The following is a 23,431-nucleotide window of genomic DNA, read 5'->3' as shown; positions in this document are numbered from 1 at the left end:
CTTTTCTGTGTATTTGGACACCCCATTCGACGGGACAGGTGTAGGTGCAGGATTGAGCACCAGGAGCTTGGAGTAGTCAGTGACCAGTGAAGACAGCAAGATTAGCTGTAGATTTTGCCTTTAGGTTATTTATTCGATTTGGTTGTATAAATCGAATTTATTTAACCGGTTGTATTCCGTCGATCTGTTTTTATTTAAGTCTTCCGCAGCGATTTATTTAATGCATGTTTAATTATGCTCTTAACTCTGATTAGGTAGTGGATCCGGGTAGGGTCGCTACAATCAATGTATTTATGAAGTCTCATATTACTCATATAATGGACACAATGTTATGTCAATGCCATGAAACATTGTTATGAGGATATGAAGAAAGGGACAAGAAGAAGCCAAAGTATGGAGCAGCAACTTCCGAAATTTACTGGGAATTTTATATGCATTGAAATCCGATCTCCACCGGTCATAATCTAGATGATGAAGTTTTAAATCTTCTATCCAAATTTGAGAGAAATCCAATGGCTATATTGAGAGATATGATTTTTTTTCAAATATGCTGCACAATACCTACTCCTGCAAGGAACGAAACCATGAAGAGGCAATTTCAAAAATTTACTGGAAACGTTTGAAACATCTCTTATCCCTTTTACTGCTTTATTTACATTACGCATTTATTTACTGCACTTATATTTGATTGCTTTAAGTCTTCCGCTTGCGTACTAGCATAATCGTTTTAAATTGCTAAAGTTGCCAATAGAACCTAAATCCTCCCATTAGGTTCTAACAATCTTAGCTAGCTTACTAAGGTGGCCGAATCAATCTATTAAGCTAGCTCCCTACTGACATCGGGGCCGAGTTGAGCTCCCAAAATCCCGAGCCGATCTGGGAAATATGGTGAGGGGGCTTGGCCGAGCTCCCGAGCTCCCGAGCTGACCCGGGAAACATGGTGAAGGGGCTTGGCCGAGCTCCCGAGCTGACCCGGGAAACATGGTGAGGGCTTGGCCGAGCTCCTGAGCTTCCGAGGCCGAGCTCCTGACCTGGCCCGATTGAATGCCAAGAATCTTCTAGCTTAGGGTCATCGATAAGCTGAAATAATTTTCTCCTTCGGGTATCAACACCATGGTCTATATGTTATGAAAAGATAGAAACCTTAATAAAAATAATTATATTAAAAAGATAAAATCAATGGCAAGTTATCAAATTCGATCCAAAGATTTTAAACGCGTGTTTTACTTCGAACACAAAGTTATTTGGCTTAAATAAATAAATAATTGTTTTAACTATTAAAATAAAAAAAAAATCAAAAATGAAATTCTAACTAAATATCAAAATGGCCCCTCCTTAAATCTGACTTCGAATTAACCCCCTAAAACCCCACTTTCTTCTCCCCCGCGCTTGAATCTCACACTGGAGACAAACGAACGAGCACGGGCGAGCTCAAGATCACGTAAGCTGCTCAGTTTTTTTTCTACACGTCCGCTTTAGTAAATCAGTTCCTTCGGTTGCAAGTGTCTGATTTGTTTGTGGTTTTTCAATCTACCTCATAGTTCCGTGGTGGGCTGTTTATTGGATAATTGCGATGGTTGGTATCTCATTTCGTGCAATTCCAGGGTTCTTATTAGGGGCCATAGTTATTTAACCAAGTATGATATGCGCTACTTCTCTGTTGATTGTAGTTCTTTCTTGGCTTGCTGGCTCGAACATATCTAATTATGTTATGGTAAAGAGATGGGTTTCTGAGTTGTCATATCGTACAACAGTTGTAATTGTTTTCAAGTGCATTAAAGCTGTTGCAGGTTTATCTTTTATAGTTGTAGATCATTCAAGAATTTTGATTTTATATGCTTGTGATTCACATTTACATCATGTGCGGCTCATTCTAATTCGAGCAGCCTGTTCTTTTATCAGGGTTACTCTACATATTTTGCTTGATGCCTAGCTCCTTTATCACGAATCTTTCGAGATGAGTATGGCAGTTGATTTAAGAATGCTCGAGTCAGTTCATGTTCCCCAGTCTCTGCACAAGAGAAGAAGAATTTCTGTAGATGGAGTGGATAATTTTCTGTCATATCAGGTTTCTCGGCAAGTTGAAACTTCCTTACCAACACTAAGGCGCTCAGATTATTATACAAAACCCTGCTTAAGTGAGTTAGCTATTGAGGAGTTTACAAATCCAGGTTACTGTGGCAGAGTCCTAGATTTTACTGTTGGAAGGGTTGGTTATGGATGGATCAAATTTGTTGGGGAGACTGATATCAGATGTTTGGATTTAGACGGCATCATCAAATTCAATAGATGCGAAGTTATTGTCTATGAAGATGAAAGTTCCAAACCTGTGGTTGGTCAGGGCCTCAACAAGAAAGCTGAAGTAACATTAGTCCTGCGACCAAAACCTTTGGATTATTTTACCAAGGGCCACCTAAGAAAAATTGTGGGAATATTGAAACACAAGACAGCGAGTCAAGGGGCACAATTTCTCTCATTTGACCCACTTAATGGTGAATGGAAATTCTTGGTACAACATTTTAGCAGATTTGGTCTGAGTGAAGATGAAGAGGATACTGTGATGAATGATGTGTCTCCGGAAGCTAGAGTTCCAACTGAATTGAATGACATCGAGGATTCAGATGTTGATGAAGTGACTGCCTTAGAGGATCCAACTCTGCTGTCACATTCTCTTCCTGCTCATCTCGGGCTTGACCCCATCAGGATGAAAGAACTGAGATTGTTATTGTTTCCTGCCGAGGAAGTTGAGGAAGATGGTTTTAGTGGCATGCATTCACGTGATAGTCCACCATTTGTGAAAGAACCATCAATGACTCCATTACACTATTCTTCTTCAAAGACAGAGCGTAAGTTGAGCCCCCATTTGGTTCGCAAGACTCCATTAGCTCTAATAGAGTATAACCCTGGAAGTTTTAGTTCTAACTGCCAGGGGTCCATGTTGATGGCTCAACAGAACAAAGGTTTGCATCTAAAGGCGTCTACATCTGAAGGTTTTAAGCTGGATCTTAAACTTCTCAAAACACCATTAGCCGGAGGTCATTCACATATTGTAGTTGATGCAGCATTGTTTATGGGTAGGTCTTTTCGAGTAGGATGGGGACCCAATGGAGTTCTTGTTCATTCTGGTATGCCTGTTGGCAGTGCTAGTGCTCAATGTGTATTATCCTCTGTGATTAATCTTCAAAAGGTTGCAATCGACAACGTGATTAGAGATGAGAGCAATCAAGTGAAGAAGGAACTTATTGACCTTTGCTTTGACTCCCCCCTCAATATTCATAAGGAATTGAATCATGAAATAAAAAGAGTTGATCTGGGGACTTTTGATTTGAAGCTTCAAAAGCTTGTCTGTAACCGAGTGACACTTCCAGAGGTTTGTCGAAGTTACATCGAGATAATTGAGAAGCAATTAGAGGTGTCAAGTGTACCACCCCTTTCTCGTGTTCTATTCATGCACCAAGTAATGGTTTGGGAATTAGTAAAAGTTCTCTTTTCTGCGAGGAAACTGAGGGCAGAATTTAAGTCTCTTGAAGCCGATGATGAGGAAGATATGGTACCAGATGGGAGGCAAAAATATCCTGAAGTTGACCCGGAAGCACTGCCAGTTATGAGGCGCGCAGAGTTCAGTTATTGGCTTCAAGAAAGCGTTTACCACCGTGTACAAGAGGATATTAGTTCGCTAGACGAGTCCAGTGATTTAGAGCACATATTCTTGCTTCTTACTGGTCGTCAGCTGGATGCTGCCGTGGAGCTTGCCGCTTCTAGAGGGGACGTAAGACTATCCTGTCTGTTGAGCCAGGCTGGTGGGTCCCCTGCAACTCGTTCAGATGTTGCTCATCAGCTTGATATTTGGAGAAAAAACGGAATGGATTTTAATTTTTTTGAAGAGAATAGGGTAAGGCTTCTTGAATTACTTGCTGGAAACATTCACGAAGCTCTGCACGGTGTAAAAATTGACTGGAGAAGATTCCTAGGACTGTTAATGTGGTATCAGTTTTCACCTGATATTTCATTGCCTGTTGTTTTTAATACTTACCAGAAGCTTCTTAATGATGGAAATGCTCCATATCCTGTTCCAATTTATGTTGATGAAGGACCAGTAGAAGAAGCTCGCAATTGGGAAATAGGTGAACATTTTGACCTTGCATATTATCTTATGCTTCTTCACGCTAGACAAGAAGATGATTTTGGTGCTCTAAAGACCATGTTCAGTGCCTTTGCCTCAACAAATGATCCACTTGATTATCACATGATTTGGCATCACCGTGCAGTTTTAGAAGCCATCGGAACTTTTAGTTCGAATGATCTCCATGTTCTTGACATGGGATTTGTTTCTCAGTTACTCTGCGTAGGGCAATGCCACTGGGCCATATACGTGGTACTTCATATGACACACCGTGAAGATTATCCATATCTGCAAACTAATGTCATAAGGGAAATTCTCTTCCAGTACTGTGAAGTTTGGAGTGCACAGGACTCACAATGGAGGTTCATTGAAAACCTAGGCGTTCCTTCTTCTTGGTTGCATGAAGCTTTGGTGAGCTTGTGTTTCTTGAACCAGTTTCAATATTTTCGTGGATTAATAATTTTGCTTTGCCTTTCTTTAAGCTCATCATGACCAGTTTTACTAAAATCTTGTTCTTATTTGTTGCTGGTACTATTGAGATTGCATCGCATGCTCATGTTGTACTAGGAATATTGAATGAGTCAAATCTGTTAAATGGAGGCCTCAGTAAAATAACTTTTTCCATATAAAATATAAATAATTGCTTTAGCTTAGGAGTGCTTCTTATTCACTTCCACTGATGGTGGCAATGATGAAATTTTTTTCTCACGGGTTACTCATCTTTTCTCTTCTTTCTTTTTTCGATGCAGGCCATATATTTTAGCTACAATGGTGACCTAACGAAGGCCTTGCATCACTTTATTGAATCTTCACACTGGCAGAAAGCTCACTCAATTTTTTTGACTTCAGTCGCTCATTCTCTGTTTTTGTCAGGTAGAAATTTAGCTGGTCTTTTCTTTATGATATTCTCCACTGAATCGAATTTGTTGTCTGTCATTGATCGGTTGGTTCTTTTGAATTGTTTTATGTCAGGTGAGGTACTTTGTAGTTATATATTTAAAGGGTGCCTAGGTTCAGACAGCTTTCAGTAATCTGAGCTGAATTTACAACTGTTTAGTCTTTTTTTTTTAAAACCAACTGTTGAGTCTTTATGCGGTGGAACTTTGATTTGCGTGCTTACCTACAGTGTTCTTTTCCATTTATCTGCACGACAATGTTTTCCGGTTGATCTGTGCAATTAGAAGAGGATATGGAATTGAATTCTCCTGCAATCTGACTGCATTTTACAGCATGTCATTAATTTGGTTAAATGGGAAGTGGTAGAAATATATTGCATTTCTTCAGAAAGTAAAAGTTTTTGGATGTATGTTCTTTTGGGTCTGGTGTTTAACTTCCACATGATATATTACTCAAATAGTTTGTTCCGGATGTTGTTTCTATGGCAGATTAAATAAGCGATTTTGTTAATTTCATTGTCATGCAGCAAAACATTCAGAGATATGGAGGCTTGCAACTACCATGGAGGACCACAAATCAGAAATTGAAGATTGGGACCTTGGAGCCGGAATTTTTATTTCATTTTATGTCTTGAGAAGTTCATTGCAAGAAGACAGCAATACCATGACTGAACTGGTACACTCTGCTTTTCTTTTTGTAGTTGCAGAATTAGTAATTCTCAGTATTGAGATCCTTTGGTTATGAGGCTGATATTATGTTCACTGGTGCACCAATTACGCTTCCTGATATTCCTATGATAATATTTTGCCCATACTTGCATCCTTTTCTTGATTATCCAGTCTTAATTTGGCAGGGCACTCTCGAGAACAAGAATGATGAATGCACGGATTTTATAGAACGCCTGAACAAATGTTTGGCTGTTTCGGGAAGCAAATTATCAGTTGATGCAAGGTATTGATGTTTGAACTTTGTATCTTTTGTTGCGAAAGCCATCTATTTGCGTGCCTCTGTTTCAGCAACATACGAACAGCTAATCGATTATCTTTACAACTCAGAGCCGTGTACTCGAAGATGGCAGAAGAAGTCTGCAGCCTTCTTCTTTCCGATAGTGGCGAAGGTTCATCAGGCGAGGTTCAGTTAAGCTGCTTTGACACGGTTTTTACTGCACCCGTACCTGAAAATGTACGCTCATACCACTTGCAAGACGCCGTTTCACTTTTCACATCATGTCTTTCAGAGATGGCACAATGATCATTTTCTTCCCCCTTCATATTATATGAACAATACTTTGTGGGTAGGGAATGCGGTTGATTGAAACTGTAGCATATGGTGTGGGTGCTTCTATGATCCACCGGGTGAATTTCACCCGGTGGATCTGGGCCATTCATTGGCCTGGGCCCCACGTTCAGGAGCCAGGCCCCACACACAAATTGTGTGGGGTCAGGGCCAATGAACGGTGAATGAATTTCATCCGGTGCAGCATAGAATAGCCATATGCTGTTGTAAGCAAGCATAAGCTTGGTATAGCAGAGGTGTCAGTGGGCGGGAATTTCTTTTACAGATACTGGGTTTGTCCTCTTTAAAAATATTACAATTACGTTTCATTTTTTTTTTTTTTACTTCAAGGTTACGAATGATAATATAATATCTATTGAATCGTATTTTTTTAAATCGGTAAATAAAAAATCATTCATAAAAAATATTTACAAACATATATATCCTGGCGATATTACGAATCATAGTTACTGAAATGCAAAATCTTGAGGACACTAACAATATAAATTTCTAAATACATACTTAACAATTGTTTGTAATGCATTATCCTTTATCGAAAAGCGTAAAAGGATACTACCTAACAATTTCATTTAAGTTTGAATTTGCACTCTTTCGTGAAGTATGAGTTCAATTTCATTTATTAAGTCGACATATGGTAATTCTAATTTAAAAAATTTTCCGATAAAAAAATTGTATTCTTTCAATTTTATCTTATTATTTCTATTTTCTAAAGTATGTTTTGGTATAAATAAAAAATGAAAAAAAAAATAAAAATTAAGGCGAAAAAACCCTAACCCTAACCTAATTATGAACACCGATTTAAGTTACTTGTATTTCTATGTTCACTTCGTTAATGGCACTAGGTATAGTGAGAGGATTACGGGCAGCAGCGAAAAATGTCGTCCAGCATCGGCAGTGGAAGCCCATTTGCAATGTTTCCACTAATTCAACACGAAGTGACGTCTCGGAAATGGAAATATCTGCGTTTGAAGGCAAAATTCTCCGCCTGATTCGCAAAGAAATCCAGTACGCGCTCGATTACTCCCCTCCATCCCCGGTATTTTTTGTGCAACCATTGTTTATTTATTTATTTTTCGCTTTTGGCTTCATTTCAAGTTCATTTCACAGTTACAGTATTACTTTTATATTATTGAAGTATCCTGAAGGCAGTCAGTTTGTTCTGATAAACTTTGGCATTTTGAAATTTGGAAAAATTTGAGGATGAAATGGTAGGTAAACTGAATCATTAAAGAAGAAATTGGCAGCTAAATTCTTGGTTGCGCGCGCCATATGAACTTCTCAGAACTTGTATTATAATTTTTGAGATTTCTATAATAATCCACGCGAACAATTGATTATATTTAAGTTGACCATTTCTGAAGGTACCAAACTATCAGTACTATTTTTATTCCCCTGCGCCGGTGCAATTGGGTCAATTGCTTGTATTAAACATGATTAATGGGAAAAACTATCCAAATCGGTTCAAAGTTCATAGTTGCGGCTTGATATGTTATAATTTAATAGAGTCGGATAGAAGAAAGAGAAGAGGATGACAAAACAAACTCACAAATTCGATGTGAATCCAGATGGCTAAATCCAGGTTGCCTGAGTCTACCATTTCCCACTTTCCATTATGTGTCAATTGCACGGCTCTGTGAATACTCACCTGGCACATATGACATAACATGGTTTTGTTATGTTTTTCCTTGATCTTGGGGTGAAGTTGCTGAGGGAACGGTGGGCCTGCAGGAAAGATTATGGAATTTACTCGTTTGAAGGGAGCCTCAGTAGTTTAAGAAACATTATTTTGATCAAATAAACATTGGATTGTCATATAATTTCAATTGACTTTTCCTACATAATATGTGCTGCTGCTGCAAGGAACCAGATCCTTTGTGAAGACGAACTTATCTGACGCTCTATCAAAAGCAAGATTTAAATGAAAAATTTACGGTAAAAAGTTAAAGAGCTTATTTCTTATTCGTTTTTGAAGATACATAACTAAAGAATATGTTACAGATACATGTGGGCAGAAGTGAATTGCTACTTTTATGTGTTCTATAGCTTATTGGTTGAACCAGTACACTTCAGTAGTTCTCGTTGATTTTTTTTACTTGAAAATATGCTTGATGAAGTGCTCAATTGGATTAATTGACCAAGTGTGGTAGAAAACAAAGAAACACCTAATTATGTGCTACAGCATATACCAGAATTTGGTGCGTTCAAGGTTGATGAAAGGCCAGGGGAACAGTTCATTCGGTTACACAGGAAATATGGTGAGACTGAAGATGTCAAAGTTGAAGTGACAATGTTCGATGGATCTGTTCCATTTAAAAAAGCAGGTGATGACTCAGACAATGAGGATGGCATGAAGCTTCATATTACTTTAATTGTTGATATTTTCAAGAGGGGGAGCATCAATGTATTGGAGTTTGTTTGTTCTGCATGGCCGGATAATATTGAAATTCGCAAAGTTTTCACTCGGGGTCTGGAGCAAACGAAGGATCGACCTTATTTAGGCCCTGATTTCAAGTATGCGCCTTTTGTTCAAAACCAGCAAGCTTGTTCATTTTCCTTCACAATAGAAGTTTTGAGACTGAGTCCTCACTGTATTTTCATTTGCATCTGCATTAATTCATTGTCGTGGTTTCAGGGAATTGGATGATGAAATGCAGAATTCACTTTATGATTTCTTAGGAGCAAGGGGCGTCGATGACAATCTGGCTGTGTTTCTGCATCGATATACAGCCAACAAAGATAAAGTTGAGTACGTTCGTTGGATGGAAAAGGTTTACCCTTATTTTCAGAAATCAAGAAGCTAATATCTGAATTTGAGCCTTCATGTCTGAGGTCGAAGAAAAAAAGGATGAATTTTAAGTGGTGAGCTTTGTACTTGTTAAGTTGAGCACTTCAACTTTTGTTCAGTGTTTTTGAGGCCCCCAATTGTCACTTTCTCCTATCTTACTTTCTGCCATCCAAAGCAGACCAATCTTTGGTTCGCATCTTTGTAAAACCTTGAAATTTGAGAATAAATTGCATTTGGATTTTTCTAAAAATATTATGAAAGCAAGAATAAATTTTAATAACTTGTAATTTAAAAAATGCTGGCACATAACAAAATTGTCAAGATGGTTTTTCAACTATATCATTCTGGTTTGATCCTTTTTTTTTTTTAAATTTCCGGGAATTTTAGTAACTTGTAATTTTAAAAATGCTCGCATATAATAAATTTCACAAATTTTTTGAACACGTTTTATTGAGTTTTGGTTATCAAAATATAAACAATATCTTGAAAATATTTATCCAAATGGACATTAATTATCCTTCTTTTTGTTTCTTGGATTTTTGCCACCAAATTCGAATTTTTTTAATTTAATTTAATTCTAAAACCATAATCTTCATGGCGTAAACAGATACACTCTTCACTAGATTATTGATGATCAAGTATTAATATAACGATTATCAACTTATTAATAATCCTTAAAATTTTGTAATTGTTCAAAAAAAGGCGGATCCTTAACTCACGTAAATTGATAAATGAAAATGCCCAAGAGTGAAAAATGGGAAAGAGTAAAATAGATTAATTAATATAAGCAAATTTGTCCAATTTAAAGGGAAAGTATTAGAGGCGTTCAGAAAATTGTGATGAATGACACTTGATTTTTTTTTAAAAAAAAAAAAAATTATTTTCCAGTTTTATTATTATTCTTGAAATATACAATGACCATCACAATCAAATCAATCATACTCGTTTTATTATTCCATATACTTTTATAATTTTTTTGGATTTTGTTACGGAATATGAAAAACTGTTTGAATTCAATTTGAGAAAATCAGAGACTTTTTATATTTGCTGTAATTTGTTGTTCCCACTTTTTCAAGAAAATCTGTAATCTGATTTTTAAAAAAAATAAAAAGAAAATATGTAATCTGGTTGCTTTTATAAGTTTATTATTCATTTTTCGTATAAGGTCAACGTTTCCAGAATCAGATTTTTAACTTCAAAAAAATAATAAATCAGATTTTAATATAGAGAATAGTAAAAATTTAAAATAAAAATACCAAGTCGAATTTACAATTATGACACACCCCTCTCGACTCTCGAGATAAGTTTTGCCAAACCCCAGGGGTAGTTACGTCATTTAGTCAGAGCATCCTCCCCAAAGAACATAATCAACACCTCAGAATTTGAGACAATTGGACTGTAGATTACAGTGTGCTTACTTTGCATCGTTAATCTCCATAAATTCATCCGAAAAGAGGGGAAAACCAACATCTACCACTCGGATTCGAAATCTGAAAGTTGTAGAAATTCATTAAATGGGGCAAAAACCGGGTAGATTCTTTGCATGCAAGAAAGTCTGCCAAGGATCTCTGTTTTACAAAACTGCTCTATACATCATCACCATTTTGGCCGTGTCCAGTTTGCATTTTTCAAAATTAATATTTAATCTAAGGTGTGTTTTCACATTTCATTCAGTGTCTTTAAGGTGGGTTTTCCTGGGATGCCGCTGTTCCGTGGAGTGCTTGAGTTTTTCTTTGATTATCAAGTTTCATCCTTTTTTTTTCCGATTATTGTTGTTATAATTTTTCTTGATTAAACAGGTGAACAGGCAAATGGGTTCTACTCATGTTTCAGTGAAAAAGCTTTCCAAGGAAATACTGAGTGTTGGGAAGAAGCTCCAAGCGTTACCATCCTCCGTCGATGAGCTACTCATGCTCCTTGAGGTAAAGAGTTCACTTGTTCAACGATGGGGTGACTTAGTGATTAAAGAGGGCTAACGTTTCCAATGTGAAGATTTCTATGATTCAGTGGGGGGCCTTAGCTTGCACCGTCTATTCCACCACATTTCACCAACTTTGCATTAGTCGGTTTTGTGTTTCTTAGAGTGTTGATTTGTATAAGTGGGTTCAAAGATTCCATTTTTATTCATTTAACAGGGACCAACTGCTATGAATGTCTACTTTTTGCAACATCTTTTTAGTTGAATATCAATAACTTTTTGGGGAAAAACCCTTCTGAAACTAGAAGGGTTTGAGACACTGGACAGCCTTGTACAAATCTAAGCACGTTTGACAGGGTCAGCCATTTTATTTCACTCCTTTGTCTTGATGTAAATGATTTTTGATGTGACTCTGTAAATTACAATCAGGAGCCATAAACTTTTTTGGGAATGATTATTATTAGACATTAGTGCTGACGAAGTTGGTGCTTCAAAAGGTGGAAAGTTTTCGAGTTTAAAAATGTTTTATATTTTCCATTTTTCCAAAATGTGAACTTGGCTCTCTTATTAGGTTGATCATAGTTGTGGTACAATTTTTGCGTTTCTCGTAGTCTTTGTGGTAAAACCGTTGGTGTTTCTTGATGGAAACAGGAATCTGGAAGGGTAGAGTTGTTTACATTTTAAGCTATCTTTCTCCCTTTGGTTACAATTTATGGAGTTGATAAATTAAGGGGGTCATGCACATCCTTTTTTGGAACAAGAAGATGGGTGAACCTAATTTGATCTTCTGAATATTAAGTTGTGGAGCATCTCCTTCTTGGTTGCAAATGGTGGTCCGTTAAAGGCTCATTAAATTTCTTTTCTCTGCTGCATTTATGAATTCAATTCCACCAATCTGCACCATGTGCATGTGGAAACTGTAAACTTTCCTGTGAAGCATTGTCTTGTTTGATGATTAGTTATTCATTTTCCTCCTATTTTCTGCTTTGTATTTTGCAATGCTAAATCATTTTGATCGCAGCATGTGTGCTGCTCACTTTAAACTTGGACATTTATGGTGGGCGAAAATGCTTTTCTTCATTAAGATCTTCCAATTCAATCACATTCTTTTGCAACTGGGTGAATAAAGACATTATTTGATTTTTTCCTTTAGAAAACTGAGAGCATTTTGACCAAGGTGGATCAACAGCCGCCCAGTGCTATAGCATTGGCTCTTGTTCCATTGATGCAGACGTTGATCACCAATGAAATTATGCATCACGCGGATGTTAATATCCAAATTGCTGCCGCATGTTGTTTCACGGAGCTTACAAGAATAAGCGCTCCTCAGCATACTTATAGTGGGGCTGAAATGAAGGTATGTAAATATGACCACTTATTCTCTGCCATCCACTTGTATCTCATTATTCCTCAGAAAAGCACTATTTAGCAAGTTCGGTTAATGGTGTCAGGAATTTTTTCGATTATGCCTCATTGTGTTGAAACATTTGTCCTCGGAATCTGGTCGCAATTATGATAGAGCTCTTCATATGCTTGAAACTATAGCTAGACTGAAATCATCTGCAATTCTTCTGGATGTGGATGGCGATGAACTGATTGTTGAAATGTTCCAACTTTTCTTCAGTGCCATCAGGTAAGTCTGCAGAAAGGTCCTGTTTATTGTACAGATTTAAGAAACTAACCTCCAATTGACTCTCAATTTGAAAGGGTTAATTAGCATAATAACGGGGTAAATAACCTTGGTCAATGTATTTGACTATGATTTGAAAGGCCAAAAATCAAATGGGAGTGGGTAGGGGGTTATATATCTAATTGGTTCCATTCCTGAATTCAACTCAACTCAATTAAAAAAAAATCTAAATCTATAATTTTCAGAAATTGTTCAGTATTCTCAACATTCTAATCAAACAAGCATCCTCACACTTACAATCAATTAACTATTAAATGAATAATCATCACGGAATCACATATTTTTGTCCAATTTTTTCAAACAATTATGTTATATTCCCAAAATTTTCATTCAATATTTACACAGTATCACTATGTTAAACATCGCATTAGCTTTTCAAAATTTAAAACGAAACGATATTTCAAACATAGTAAAATACTACAAATAAAATTTTCAAAATTAATGAGTTGAGTCGAGTTTAGGGGAAACACAACCTTACCAAATGGCCCCATAAACTCTAGTAGTATGCTTGAAGTTTACATATTTTGGTCAAATGAGTGGCTCAGTGTCTTAAAATGCTCTGTAAACTTTTCGTATATTTAAAGATTATTTGACTTAGCTATGACATCAATTTTTACTTGGTATTTCTTATTGAACAAACAATTATGGAAGTCCCGACCAGCCTGCTGATACTTTTGTACATATGGAAGCGATAATGTCTTGTGTGATACAAGAGAGTCGCAAAATCTCATTTAAACTTCTGAGACCGCTTTTGGACAGTGTCAAAACGAATAATAAGGTAGTCACGCTCTCCCTGATTTTAATGCAATTGCAGTACCCAGAATTTATTGTCATTCCTTTTCACCTATTATAAAATAAACTGTTTCCTTGTACAGAATATTTCACTAATGTCCTGGGAATTGGGGAATGCTGTCTTTAGAAACTGCTCAAACAAACTCCAGCGTCCTCTAAAAAAAACAGTGAGGGCAAAGAACCTGGATGTTGCTGAATATGCTGTTATAATCGCTTCTCTTTGCCAGGGAGAGCCTAGTAAGGAAAACATGGTTCGTTCCGACAATAATAATTCTAACTTCAATGGGGTCCTTTGTTCCTTTGCTTCTGCTTTAATTGAGAATACACACACACACACACATAATTATTATTTATTTCCGTCTGGTGGAGGACAGATATTTGATTGACCTTATAGAATCTGAGAACCATTCAGCATGATAGACTAGCATGTGTATGTGGACAATGAAATACACTATACCTAGCCTCCGGCTAGGCTCTTCTTTGAAAGCCTAAGGTGCCAACTACTTCTGAAATTAGAAGCTCTAATCAAATTCTGAACTATATTTGGAACATCTTTTGATCATATATTACATAAATAATTGTTATCAGCCAAAGTACATTGGTGGAGATTGAAAACATTTTCTTGGTCTTTGAGATTCTCACAAGCCTTGAAAGATGTTAACCTTTTGAGATGCAATGGGCCCACTCCACCTGCAAATATTTGGTTTGAGCTCAGTCTCCCATGAGGCATCCTTGTTGACCTATAACGACCGAGTGACGAAAATCGTACCAACCAAAGTGGTCGGCGAGAGAGTCCGTTCATTGTGTCAAATTGACAAGTATGGTTTCTAATAGAGAAGCTTGGAACGTTAGTATGGTTCTAGTTGCGAAGCTTGGAACTTTGAGAGGGAAGTCAAGGCTTGATAAGTTTTCCCCATTAAGGTGACTTTTTTTTAAAAAAAATTAACATCCGCCACAAAAAATGCCACTTCCCTACAATGCCCCGAACACTGATCAAAGAGCCACATTGCTTCCACAAATCGGAGATATATGCTGATCGGTACGTGTGGTAAGATGCAGCACTTGTGCAAAATAAGGGTATTGAAGAGATACTACACGAATAAAAAGCTAGAAATGGATGCTAGGATGTATGAATGGAGAATTGCATTTTGCCAAACTAATGTGACGAGTAAAGTTTTTTAAAAATAAAATATCCTTCCCATTAAAATCTTACTTTTGTTGTCTCCACGACAACTCAAAGTTGTTAGCATCCAGCAACAATTCTCTCTCTCTCTCTCTCTCTCTCTTCATAACCTTAAAGCACCATAACATTCCTAACAATACAAGGAGAACTAATACCTTTTGTGCCACATTAGATTACAAATACAAATTCATCATCGCATTGGATGATGCAGGTGTTGACTCCATCGATTTTCATTTTGCAAGTATTTGGAAGTAGTTCAGTTCATAAAAGGGCTTCCATCTGCAAAATTCATTCCGAGGGTAGTACTAGGTCAATAATAATATAAATCGCAGGCATGTCTTTTTTTTAATCTTGTCTAACGATCTCTAAACCATGAAATCAAATTGATAAGTATAGTTTCTAGTTGAGAAGTCTGGAACCCCCGAGAGGGAAATTAACGCTTGATAAATTTCCCCATCTATGGAGATATTAAGGCGACCTTGTTAAAAAAAATCAACATTTGGCACACAATAAAAAATGTCAGTTTCCCACTATGCATCGATCCCCTAATTAATGAGTCACCTTGCTTCCGCAAATCGGTGCTATATGCTGATTGGCAACCTAACATTCCTAACAATACAAGAAAAGTAATAACCTTTTGTGCCACATTAGATCATGACCACATATTCATCATCACATCAGACAATGCGAGTGTTGGCTCCAAACTTCATCCCGAGAGTACTATTAGGTCAATAACAAGATAAATATTATTCATTTCCTTTTTATCGTGTCTAACAATCTCTAAAACATTAATCAAACTGATAAATATAGTTTCTATCAGAAAACTGCCAAAGAAGAAGACTCCTCTGCGCTATCTCATCCACCGGTCGAGCAAGATATTCCAAGAGATGCATCTCCCATTCTTCCGCATCATGATCGCACCACTGGAGCTGATGACATTGAAAATGTGGAGATGGACACTACAGCTCAAGACGACCGGTCGGATCCAAGTGTTGATGAGGCTGGATCCTCTCGCTCTACTGCTCAGTTCGAGGCAGATGCACATTTTGCTGAAGTCTGCACTCACTTGGAGAAGGTCCAAATCCTAATGCTAGACTTCAATGATCGTCTGGTAGCCTCTGGAGTCGGTGTTTCTGATCTATGCCAAGCTGTGATGAGAAATGTGACTGAACTCAAGTCTGAATTCAAGTCTTGCATGAATGATATATTCCCGTGAAAATCTTTTGTCCCCTCCACGACAACTCAAAGTCGTTAGCATCTACCAACAATTTTCTACGCTGTCATCATATCCTTGAAGGAACCATAACATTCCTAACAATAAAGGAAAACTAATTACCGTATGTGCCACTTGAGATGGCGACTACGAATTCATCATCCAATTGGATAGTGCGGGTTGGCTTACAAAAGATTGTTATATCCAACACGTTTCTTTTCTTCAAAACTGGTTAGACTTTATTATACTGATGAGAGTTTTGTGCCAAGCATGTGTATTAATCATAAATTCAAGACATGCTTCATTCTCTTCATAAATAATAAAACGGAGAGTAGATCTATAGTAATGCAACCTAGTACGAGATGAACCGTTGATTTGCACAATTGGTGATCGCGTTAGGTTGAAAAGCCAGTGGCGCGAAGCTACCGTGCGCTGAATTATCTGAACGCCTCTAAGTCAGAATCCGGGCTAGAAGCGATGCATGCGCCCGCCGGCAAGCCGTCCGCTTGCCGACCCGCAGTAGGGGCCCTCGGGCCCCCGAGGGCACGTATAGATGGTCTCAATATATATCCATGAGACGAGTCATCTGATCTATATGTACAATGACAAGTAATACTTTTGCATACAAAGTAATACTTTTTCATGAATTGAGTCGAGTCGGAAATCCGTTTCAAAACACTGACCCACGAAACTGTCTCATAGGACTTTTGTGTAAGACATAGAACCTATAATTTATAGATGGCCAGAGAATGTTTATGCATGTTGGACCCTAGCTCTTGGAGTACCATTGATTATGATGTACGCATGCTAATAACAATTGCCACTGTCTATGGAGTAAATCAATGTCAGATATGACTGCAAGATACCACTAACTGCTAAATATGTTAGTATCCAAATATTAATCCAATAGGATGAGGATACGGTATTCAGTGCAGCACTAACTGAATCCTAAATATGTCAGATATGGTCGGACTATTTTTAGAAGTTTTTATTTGTCAAAGGTTTTTTTGAAAGAGAGTGAAAATTATTTTTAAAGAACAAGAAAATTTATGCTGGTATTCATGCTTGTGCTATATAGATCAATTTTGTCCAGAACAAGCTCGGACTTAAGATTTTCTTGCCTTGAGTCGAAGTTCAAAAGTTGGGTATCTCAAACAATAATTTGAATTCAAAATTTCTATAATTATTAAAAAAATTCAAAACTAAATTTCTGGAGTATGGACACAAATATAATCACAATAATATATAATATCTAAATATTTATAATATAATCAAATAATATTCATTTGAATATAAGGAAGACAATTTTATTCCTTGCAACAGTAGCCGTTTACATACAAGGAAGACAATTAATTTTCCTTGCAAGAAATCTGCTGTAATTCATAGATCTATGGCTAGAATGCATGCAATATTAGAAAAGAAACTAAATAAAAATCTTTCTAACTAATTCCTTATTTCTGAATCTTCCATGCACTAATCTCTTGTGCACCATATCATCGTTGATTTAGCTGTTTGTCCTTAATTCTCGCCCATTACATCTCCCTCCCCTTGGAAATTATGCTTGTCCTCAAGCAGGAAAAAAGGTTATTCCAGAATCTTCCAAATTGTTGTTGCTTTCTTGTAGTAGGAGTTTTTCAAGGATTAAGTGCAAATGGCGGTAATTCCTAAATTCTTCACATTTTTACTTTGGATGATCTCGTTACCATTTGAGGAACCATGGTCCGCCGTCGCACTCAATGTGGAATGTGGCCAATCCTTGATCGTCTTTCTCCGGTCCGTATTGGTGTCGGAAAAACTTTTCACATTGACTAAGATATCTCATCGGGTCTGATTGGCTATTGCATTAGGGAAAATCTAGCGTCAAATTATGAGGTAGTTTCAATAAGCCATCCTCGCTATCTCGATGTGTCCTTCAGAAAGCTGGTTGGTGAGGCCTCATTGATTGTTGTTGTTGTCTTTGCCCTGATCTTCTCTCGATTGCTGCTTGACTGATCTTTGGATATCTCCTCCAATTGATCAAGAAGAGTGTGCTGCCTCTTTTCATTGGCTGCCTTGTGTCTTGATACAGCTTCATGAAAGCTTCGAATCGTGGCTGTAGTGCTTGGAATCTCCCCATGATGACTGGCTTTGGTACCAACTTGTTATGGTCCCAATTTTGGATCACGTTATGGAATGATCAATTTATTTTGGATAAGGTTTTGAGGCTCATCGAGAGAGAACCTCGCAATCTCACATTCACTGTTTGATTTTAGAATTTTGGATAATTTTATTCCTTTGCAACAGTAGCCATTTAAATAAAAAGAAAACAATTAATTTTTCTAGCTAAAAATCTGTCACAAGTCCCTTATCCATGTCTAGAATGCATGCATTATTAAAAAAGAAACTAAATAAAATCCTTCTAATTATTTCTTTAATTCTGAATATTCCAATTTCCAAACGTTGATCTCTTATGCACCACATCATCCCTGATTTCAGCAGTTTGTCCTTACTTCTCACCCATTACACAAGGTTTTATGAAATACTTATTTAGCGACTTGGATGGATGAAAGAATTAGGCATTCCCTTAGATTGTGAGTATACACTGAGACTAACCAAATTCCAGAATTAGGCATTCCCTTAGATTGTGAGTATACACTGAGAGTAACCAAATTCCAAATTAATTTACGGTGTCAGATGTGTATGGGGATTTGAGTCTTATTTTGAGTTATCAGTTTGGATTACTAATTTTTGGTCCTTTTTGTTGTGTTGATCTCTAGTCCACCCTTGTAATTATCTTTTATGATGAATACTAATGAGTTTCCTAAAAAAAAAAAACCAAGTTCCAAATCAATTTTAACCTTTTTCATGTTATGGCATAGAATTAATAGCATAAAATGTGCAAATTTAGTCTCGTAAAAGAAATGCCATTGTTGGAACACTCAACACATCTCAAAATAAAGGCGCGACAATTGTATACGTGTATTGCCCAATTTTAGATATGTGAAACTACTTAAAAAGAGACTATTCGTAACACGTGGATCACAAGTATCATAAATCCTATATATGGTTAACATGGGGCGAGAAGGGATTTCATCTTGATAGATGCATTGATTAATGCTTTCGCATGGCCCTAAAGAGGGAATGGAAAGGATATAAAATTGGAGAAAAGGAAAGATATTTTTAAAGAGCCAAAATTCTAGACTGATATATTTACTCAGCGTCGAAGGTAATGAATAGGGCTATGTCTCGTGGGGTCCCTGCTTCCTCAAATCAAATGGAGTAGGAAAGACTATATTGAAGCAAAAGCCAAATTTGAGTTTTGTAGGTTGAAGTGCTGAGCCCAAATAAAGATTCTTAGATTGAAGTCTTGATGCATTGCCGCTCTATATTCATAGATAGAGCAGATAATAACATGCTGTGGGATGATAGCCTTTTGTTTTTCTTAATGAGGGGGCTTGTACTCCCAAATTAGGGCTGAAGGAGATCTGAATCACATCAAAGTACCAGAAGTATCTATAAGATTAAATTCACTGAAGTCGATCTACTCTGACTATCAAAGTTGTTTGTATTTCTAGCCTTAGAAAATACTCAGTTAGTTGCTTCCTAAGCAGAAAATCTCGTTTCCATTGCTGTGGCAAATTCCAAGAGTGCCTAGAATCTGCTCATGTTTATCCTTCGCATTGATAATATTATTATTTATATAATGGGATTACCAGATAATGCTCCGTATTGTAAACCTGGTGATTTCATATTGCTCAGAATTTTCTTCATTGGATTTAAATGTGTGACAATTCTCTGGTCAAATTTAGCAATATCTTTTCATACCAGGCTTAATGCTTCAAAGTTTATTCTTTCTGGATCTATACCCCTTCCGAAAATTATTCTACTATTATTTTTCCTGCTTTTATCATCTCAAATTAAGATTCATTTTTATGTTTTTCTTATGTGGGTAAGATGGCAAAAGAAGTTGGTTCAACTGACCGAACATCCAAGTCAGGTGAACTTTCTATTCATGAGCCGGAAGATTTCAATCCATATGCAAAGAGTGCTGGTGGAGAGGACGCGAAAAAGAAGAAAGAGGACATGACAGTGAAAAAGAAGAAAAAGGGCATGACACCAAAAGAGAAGAAAGAGGGCATGATAGATCAGCCGACTGATGTCGAGACCTCATCAAGGCGGAAACTACTGAAAACGGAGGGTATGAAAAAAGGTTCTAACATCCAAAAGAAGACTGGTAAGAGTGTTACTGGATCTAGTGCTAATACAAAGAAGATAGATGAACAAACCAATACTAAGACCAATTCAGAAGGAAAAGATGAATCACCATTTCTGGATCAACATGGGAATGAACAAAGTAGAAATGAGACAAGTCTCGAGAAACATGAATCATGTGATGCAAAGAAGGTAATTGAATTCTATCTGCTATTGATATTTGATGGATCCTGCAACTGTAAGTTCTTTAATTTCATAGAGTAGCAGCTTCTCTTTCTCAAACTGCAAAAGCTGTTCGAATGGGAAATGGCTCCAAAGAAGGAGAGAGAACAAAAATACCTTTTAACATTTAATTTAATTTTAGAATGGTTCTTAGTATCTCTACAGCAATATTAATATGGAATAGATGATATATTTCTTAGCTGTGACATTGTTTGTATCTTATCTTGACTTTGCACTTCTGGAAATTTTGATTTAGAGAACAAGGTCCCATCTTGGTTTTGGGGAGGATTTGATTGATTTAAGGATAAAGGTTTGGTGGCCAGATGACAACGAGTAAGCACTAAATATTAATGTATTCTTTTCATATAATTATACTTGACAACATTTTCTACGTGTGTTCAACGATTTTCTTGTGTAACTTGAACAGTATGTCTAACTGACATCTGGATCAGAGAATGAAAGAACATGTTTGTTGAGTTTTTCTCATTTCAAAAACAGTTTGCTACTTTGGCCATTGTTTGATGGCAATGTTGTTTCGAATTTGTCATACTTGCATTTATCTCTCAGTGATGCAACTCGGTTGTATGTTGGGTTTCATGCATTCATAATAATGCATTTGGAAGTAGGAAGTTCTTGTCCTTAATCCTACAGATTTCATTTATGGTGTGGACTATGTGCATAATCAAAATTTGATCAATCAATGCAATTGTGTGCCACTTCAACAATTTTTTCTTTGAGAAAATTACAGATTAGGGTTGCTTTTATGAGTTCAAAACTAAATAATAGCTTCTTCCGCACTGGAACCGTCTGCTCTTTTCTCTAAATATTTCGAGTTCATCTATCCTTCCGTTATTTATGAAGGAATAGCGATTATGTTTTCCAGCACCATGATTGGTGTTCATTATGTTTATAATATGTTGGGCTTCGTTTTCTGGGTTCCTATGTATTTTATTTCTGTACATGCTTTCATTAGCTAAAATGACATACTGTCATGGGTGGCCAGCCTAATTTTATGGATGTTGGTGAAAAAAATGATCTCTCGAGTGTCATTGCAAACATATTTGGTGATTAAAGTTCGGATGCATGTGGAAATGAACTTCAGTATAATTCTTGATGTATTACTTCTATCACTACTTAAAAAGAGTGGTGACGGATGCGAAAGGGGAACGGGTCTTGGTATGTGGAATGTATCTTCTCGTGAAAAGTATACAAATGAGGTGCGAGAAAAGTTAGAATGTAAACTGGCGGGAGGCGGTTCGGCCTGAATAGAGATTCTAAAATCGAAAACAACTTAATTTCTTCTAGTATCACGTGTGTCTCTTATTTCTAACTCAGAAAGTGTGTTAGGCGAGTGAGAGGTGGCCGAACACTTCCTCCCTAACAACTAAATTTTGCACCTACATTCCGTATTATGTGACTCTGGCACTCTGCTCATATTCAAGGATCTGTTTATGCAGGTACTACCCAGGCACTATTTTATCTTTTGATCATGTAGCAAAGAAGCACAAGGTGATTGGATGCTTTCGTTCTTCTTGTTCTTTTAATAATTTTTTTCCGCTGGGCGTGTTTTGCTTTCGAGTGGGAATTATAAGCGACAACCTTTTCCGGGGCCTATGAAGAAATTTACTTTGTTTTACGATACTTCTTCCTAGTGTCCAGTTGTATACTTACTATAACACAGATGCCAGTAGCTTTCTTAGGTTCTGCGTACTGCGAGTTTATTGTTATATTTATCTTCAGATCAGCCAACTATTTTCTTGCAGATCATATATGATGATGGTGATGAGGAAATTCTGTTCATGGATGAAGAAACTTGGGAACCGTTGGATGACCACCAGATTCAAGTTAGACTCGCCGTTTATTTATGGATCCATTATCGATTCTTTTATTTTAATCAATTGTTCTTATATATTCCTGTTTCTCTTACCTTTCTCTGTGCATGTGTAATATGAAACAGGACTCCAACACTGATCCTCCTGCTCCTGCCCAAAAACTTAACGGGTAAGTTTATTTTTATAATAGTATGTAGAATTTTCATTCCTCCGTTGATTCTTTGAGGTTGCTTGCTTGTACTTAAACTACGTTAACATCTTTTATTGATTAGATTTATGATTATACAATTCTGCGTTCTTCAAATCTTTTAAGATTTCTGAATTCCTGTGAAAGGCAACTGAAGAAAAAGAATGGATAAACTGGTTGTATTCTTATTAAAACGTTTTATATTCTGATCTCTGTATCAAGCTACAATCATGTTGATAAGTCGCGGTATTTCAAAGGAAATTTTTCGTTAACTGGAGCAGGTCCAAGAAAAAGAAAGGAATATCTAAGTCAGGTCCATCCAAGAAACAGAAAGCTTACGCAGCATCTGAAAGGTTGGTCATCCTTTTCTCATTTCAAGAAACCTCAGTTTGTTGATTGAGTAATGAGTATGCACACTTGATGCACAGCACACCTTCCAACATAATGTTCAGTAAGTTTTACAGTGTACTTTTTAATGGTTTCAGAGCAAACGCTGAAGAGGGTGGCGGCATCAAATCTGGAGATGTTTCAGTTCCTGTTGCTGGTGCTAACGATGAACCGGATGCTGAGATGTCCGAGAGGAACAGCACCGAAAAGAAGGATGAAAAGACAGAAACTCTGGGAACCGAAACACAGCCTAGCGATGGCGCCACCTTGGATGTGGAAAACGATTAAGCCCTCGTTAACGTTTTCGTTTCATCTTGATCCTACTTTCAAGAATGTATTAATTTAGCCTGCTGTTTTATGTCCAGATAATACTATTTGTGTGATATTTTCTTGCTTCAGTACTTTGAAAAAACCGTCGAGGATGTTTGGATGGCTTAATTGCTTCCTTTGCATTTTAGCTCTAGAATATAACCTATTGCACCACTTTAGCGCAGGTTTTGCACCAAAATAGCACAATTTTTGCACTGAAATAGCACAATTTGTTCACTAAGCACAAATGACAAAAGTGGTATCCAATCCTCTATATCAAATTTTACTCAAAAAGAATATTTCCATGACATTCTCTATTTTTTTAAAATTTATTTTCTCAAATATTTAATTCCAAAAGAAATGTAAATACAAATCTATATTAATCATGTGTTTAATTATCTTAAAC

General features: G+C 36.8%; 3 protein-coding genes across 9 annotated transcripts; all 3 read left to right on the top strand.

The window, feature by feature from the left end:
- Positions 1-1,324: 1,324 nt before the first annotated feature.
- Positions 1,325-6,732, top strand: LOC140877738 (nuclear pore complex protein NUP96). 6 transcript variants are annotated; one of them, XM_073281309.1, is made up of 6 exons: positions 1,325-1,441; positions 1,903-4,534; positions 4,873-4,996; positions 5,547-5,695; positions 5,874-5,971; positions 6,076-6,731. In XM_073281309.1, the coding sequence occupies exons 2-6, from the start codon at positions 1,958-1,960 to the stop codon at positions 6,269-6,271; spliced, it is 3,144 nt and encodes a 1,047-aa protein (XP_073137410.1). In that variant the 5' UTR covers positions 1,325-1,441; positions 1,903-1,957; the 3' UTR covers positions 6,272-6,731. The 6 variants fall into 6 exon arrangements, with proteins under 6 accessions (XP_073137410.1, XP_073137416.1, XP_073137421.1 ...); XM_073281315.1 differs by having other exon boundaries at positions 1,362-1,441; positions 1,887-4,534; XM_073281320.1 differs by lacking the exon at positions 1,325-1,441 and adding an exon at positions 1,474-1,576.
- Positions 6,733-6,869: 137 nt separating this feature from the next.
- On the top strand, positions 6,870-9,344 carry LOC140877764 (uncharacterized protein At2g39795, mitochondrial-like). The gene is made up of 4 exons (XM_073281342.1): positions 6,870-6,950; positions 7,159-7,352; positions 8,496-8,827; positions 8,949-9,344. Exons 1-4 carry the CDS (start codon positions 6,917-6,919, stop codon positions 9,115-9,117), a joined length of 729 nt encoding a protein of 242 aa, XP_073137443.1. The 5' UTR covers positions 6,870-6,916; the 3' UTR covers positions 9,118-9,344.
- A 1,173-nt stretch (positions 9,345-10,517) lies between these two features.
- Positions 10,518-23,211, top strand: LOC140874712 (sister chromatid cohesion protein PDS5 homolog D-like). Of its 2 annotated transcripts, none has more exons than XM_073278067.1 (13): positions 10,518-10,752; positions 10,901-11,023; positions 12,173-12,376; positions 12,471-12,652; positions 13,361-13,487; positions 13,585-13,752; positions 19,831-20,280; positions 20,567-20,643; positions 21,768-21,819; positions 22,074-22,154; positions 22,268-22,311; positions 22,611-22,682; positions 22,815-23,211. In XM_073278067.1, the coding sequence occupies exons 2-13, from the start codon at positions 10,913-10,915 to the stop codon at positions 23,002-23,004; spliced, it is 1,758 nt and encodes a 585-aa protein (XP_073134168.1). In that variant the 5' UTR covers positions 10,518-10,752; positions 10,901-10,912; the 3' UTR covers positions 23,005-23,211. The 2 variants fall into 2 exon arrangements, with proteins under 2 accessions (XP_073134168.1, XP_073134169.1); XM_073278068.1 differs by having other exon boundaries at positions 10,518-10,785.
- The last annotated feature ends 220 nt before the right edge of the window (positions 23,212-23,431 follow it).

Source organism: Henckelia pumila, chromosome 1 (assembly GCF_033568475.1).
Source record: "Henckelia pumila isolate YLH828 chromosome 1, ASM3356847v2, whole genome shotgun sequence".
NCBI lineage: Eukaryota > Viridiplantae > Streptophyta > Magnoliopsida > Lamiales > Gesneriaceae > Henckelia > Henckelia pumila.
The sequence above is the reverse complement of the archived record's forward strand: the minus strand, read 5'-3'. Positions and strand labels throughout refer to the sequence as shown.

Coding starts and splice junctions, on each gene's coding strand:
- LOC140877764 (XM_073281342.1), top strand. CDS start 6,917: ATGAGTTCAATTTCATTTATTAAGTCGACATATG. Junction 7,353..8,495: donor ATTACTCCCCTCCATCCCCG/GTATTTTTTGTG, acceptor TATGTGCTACAG/CATATACCAGAATTTGGTGC. Junction 8,828..8,948: donor TATTTAGGCCCTGATTTCAA/GTATGCGCCTTT, acceptor TCGTGGTTTCAG/GGAATTGGATGATGAAATGC.
- LOC140877738 (XM_073281335.1), top strand. CDS start 1,958: ATGAGTATGGCAGTTGATTTAAGAATGCTCGAGTCAGTTCATGTTCCC. Junction 4,535..4,872: donor CTTGGTTGCATGAAGCTTTG/GTGAGCTTGTGT, acceptor TTTTCGATGCAG/GCCATATATTTTAGCTACAA. Junction 5,972..6,075: donor AAATTATCAGTTGATGCAAG/GTATTGATGTTT, acceptor TTTACAACTCAG/AGCCGTGTACTCGAAGATGG.
- LOC140874712 (XM_073278067.1), top strand. CDS start 10,913: ATGGGTTCTACTCATGTTTCAGTGAAAAAGCTTTCCAAGGAAATACTG. Junction 12,653..13,360: donor CTTTTCTTCAGTGCCATCAG/GTAAGTCTGCAG, acceptor CAATTATGGAAG/TCCCGACCAGCCTGCTGATA. Junction 20,281..20,566: donor AATCATGTGATGCAAAGAAG/GTAATTGAATTC, acceptor ATTTTGATTTAG/AGAACAAGGTCCCATCTTGG.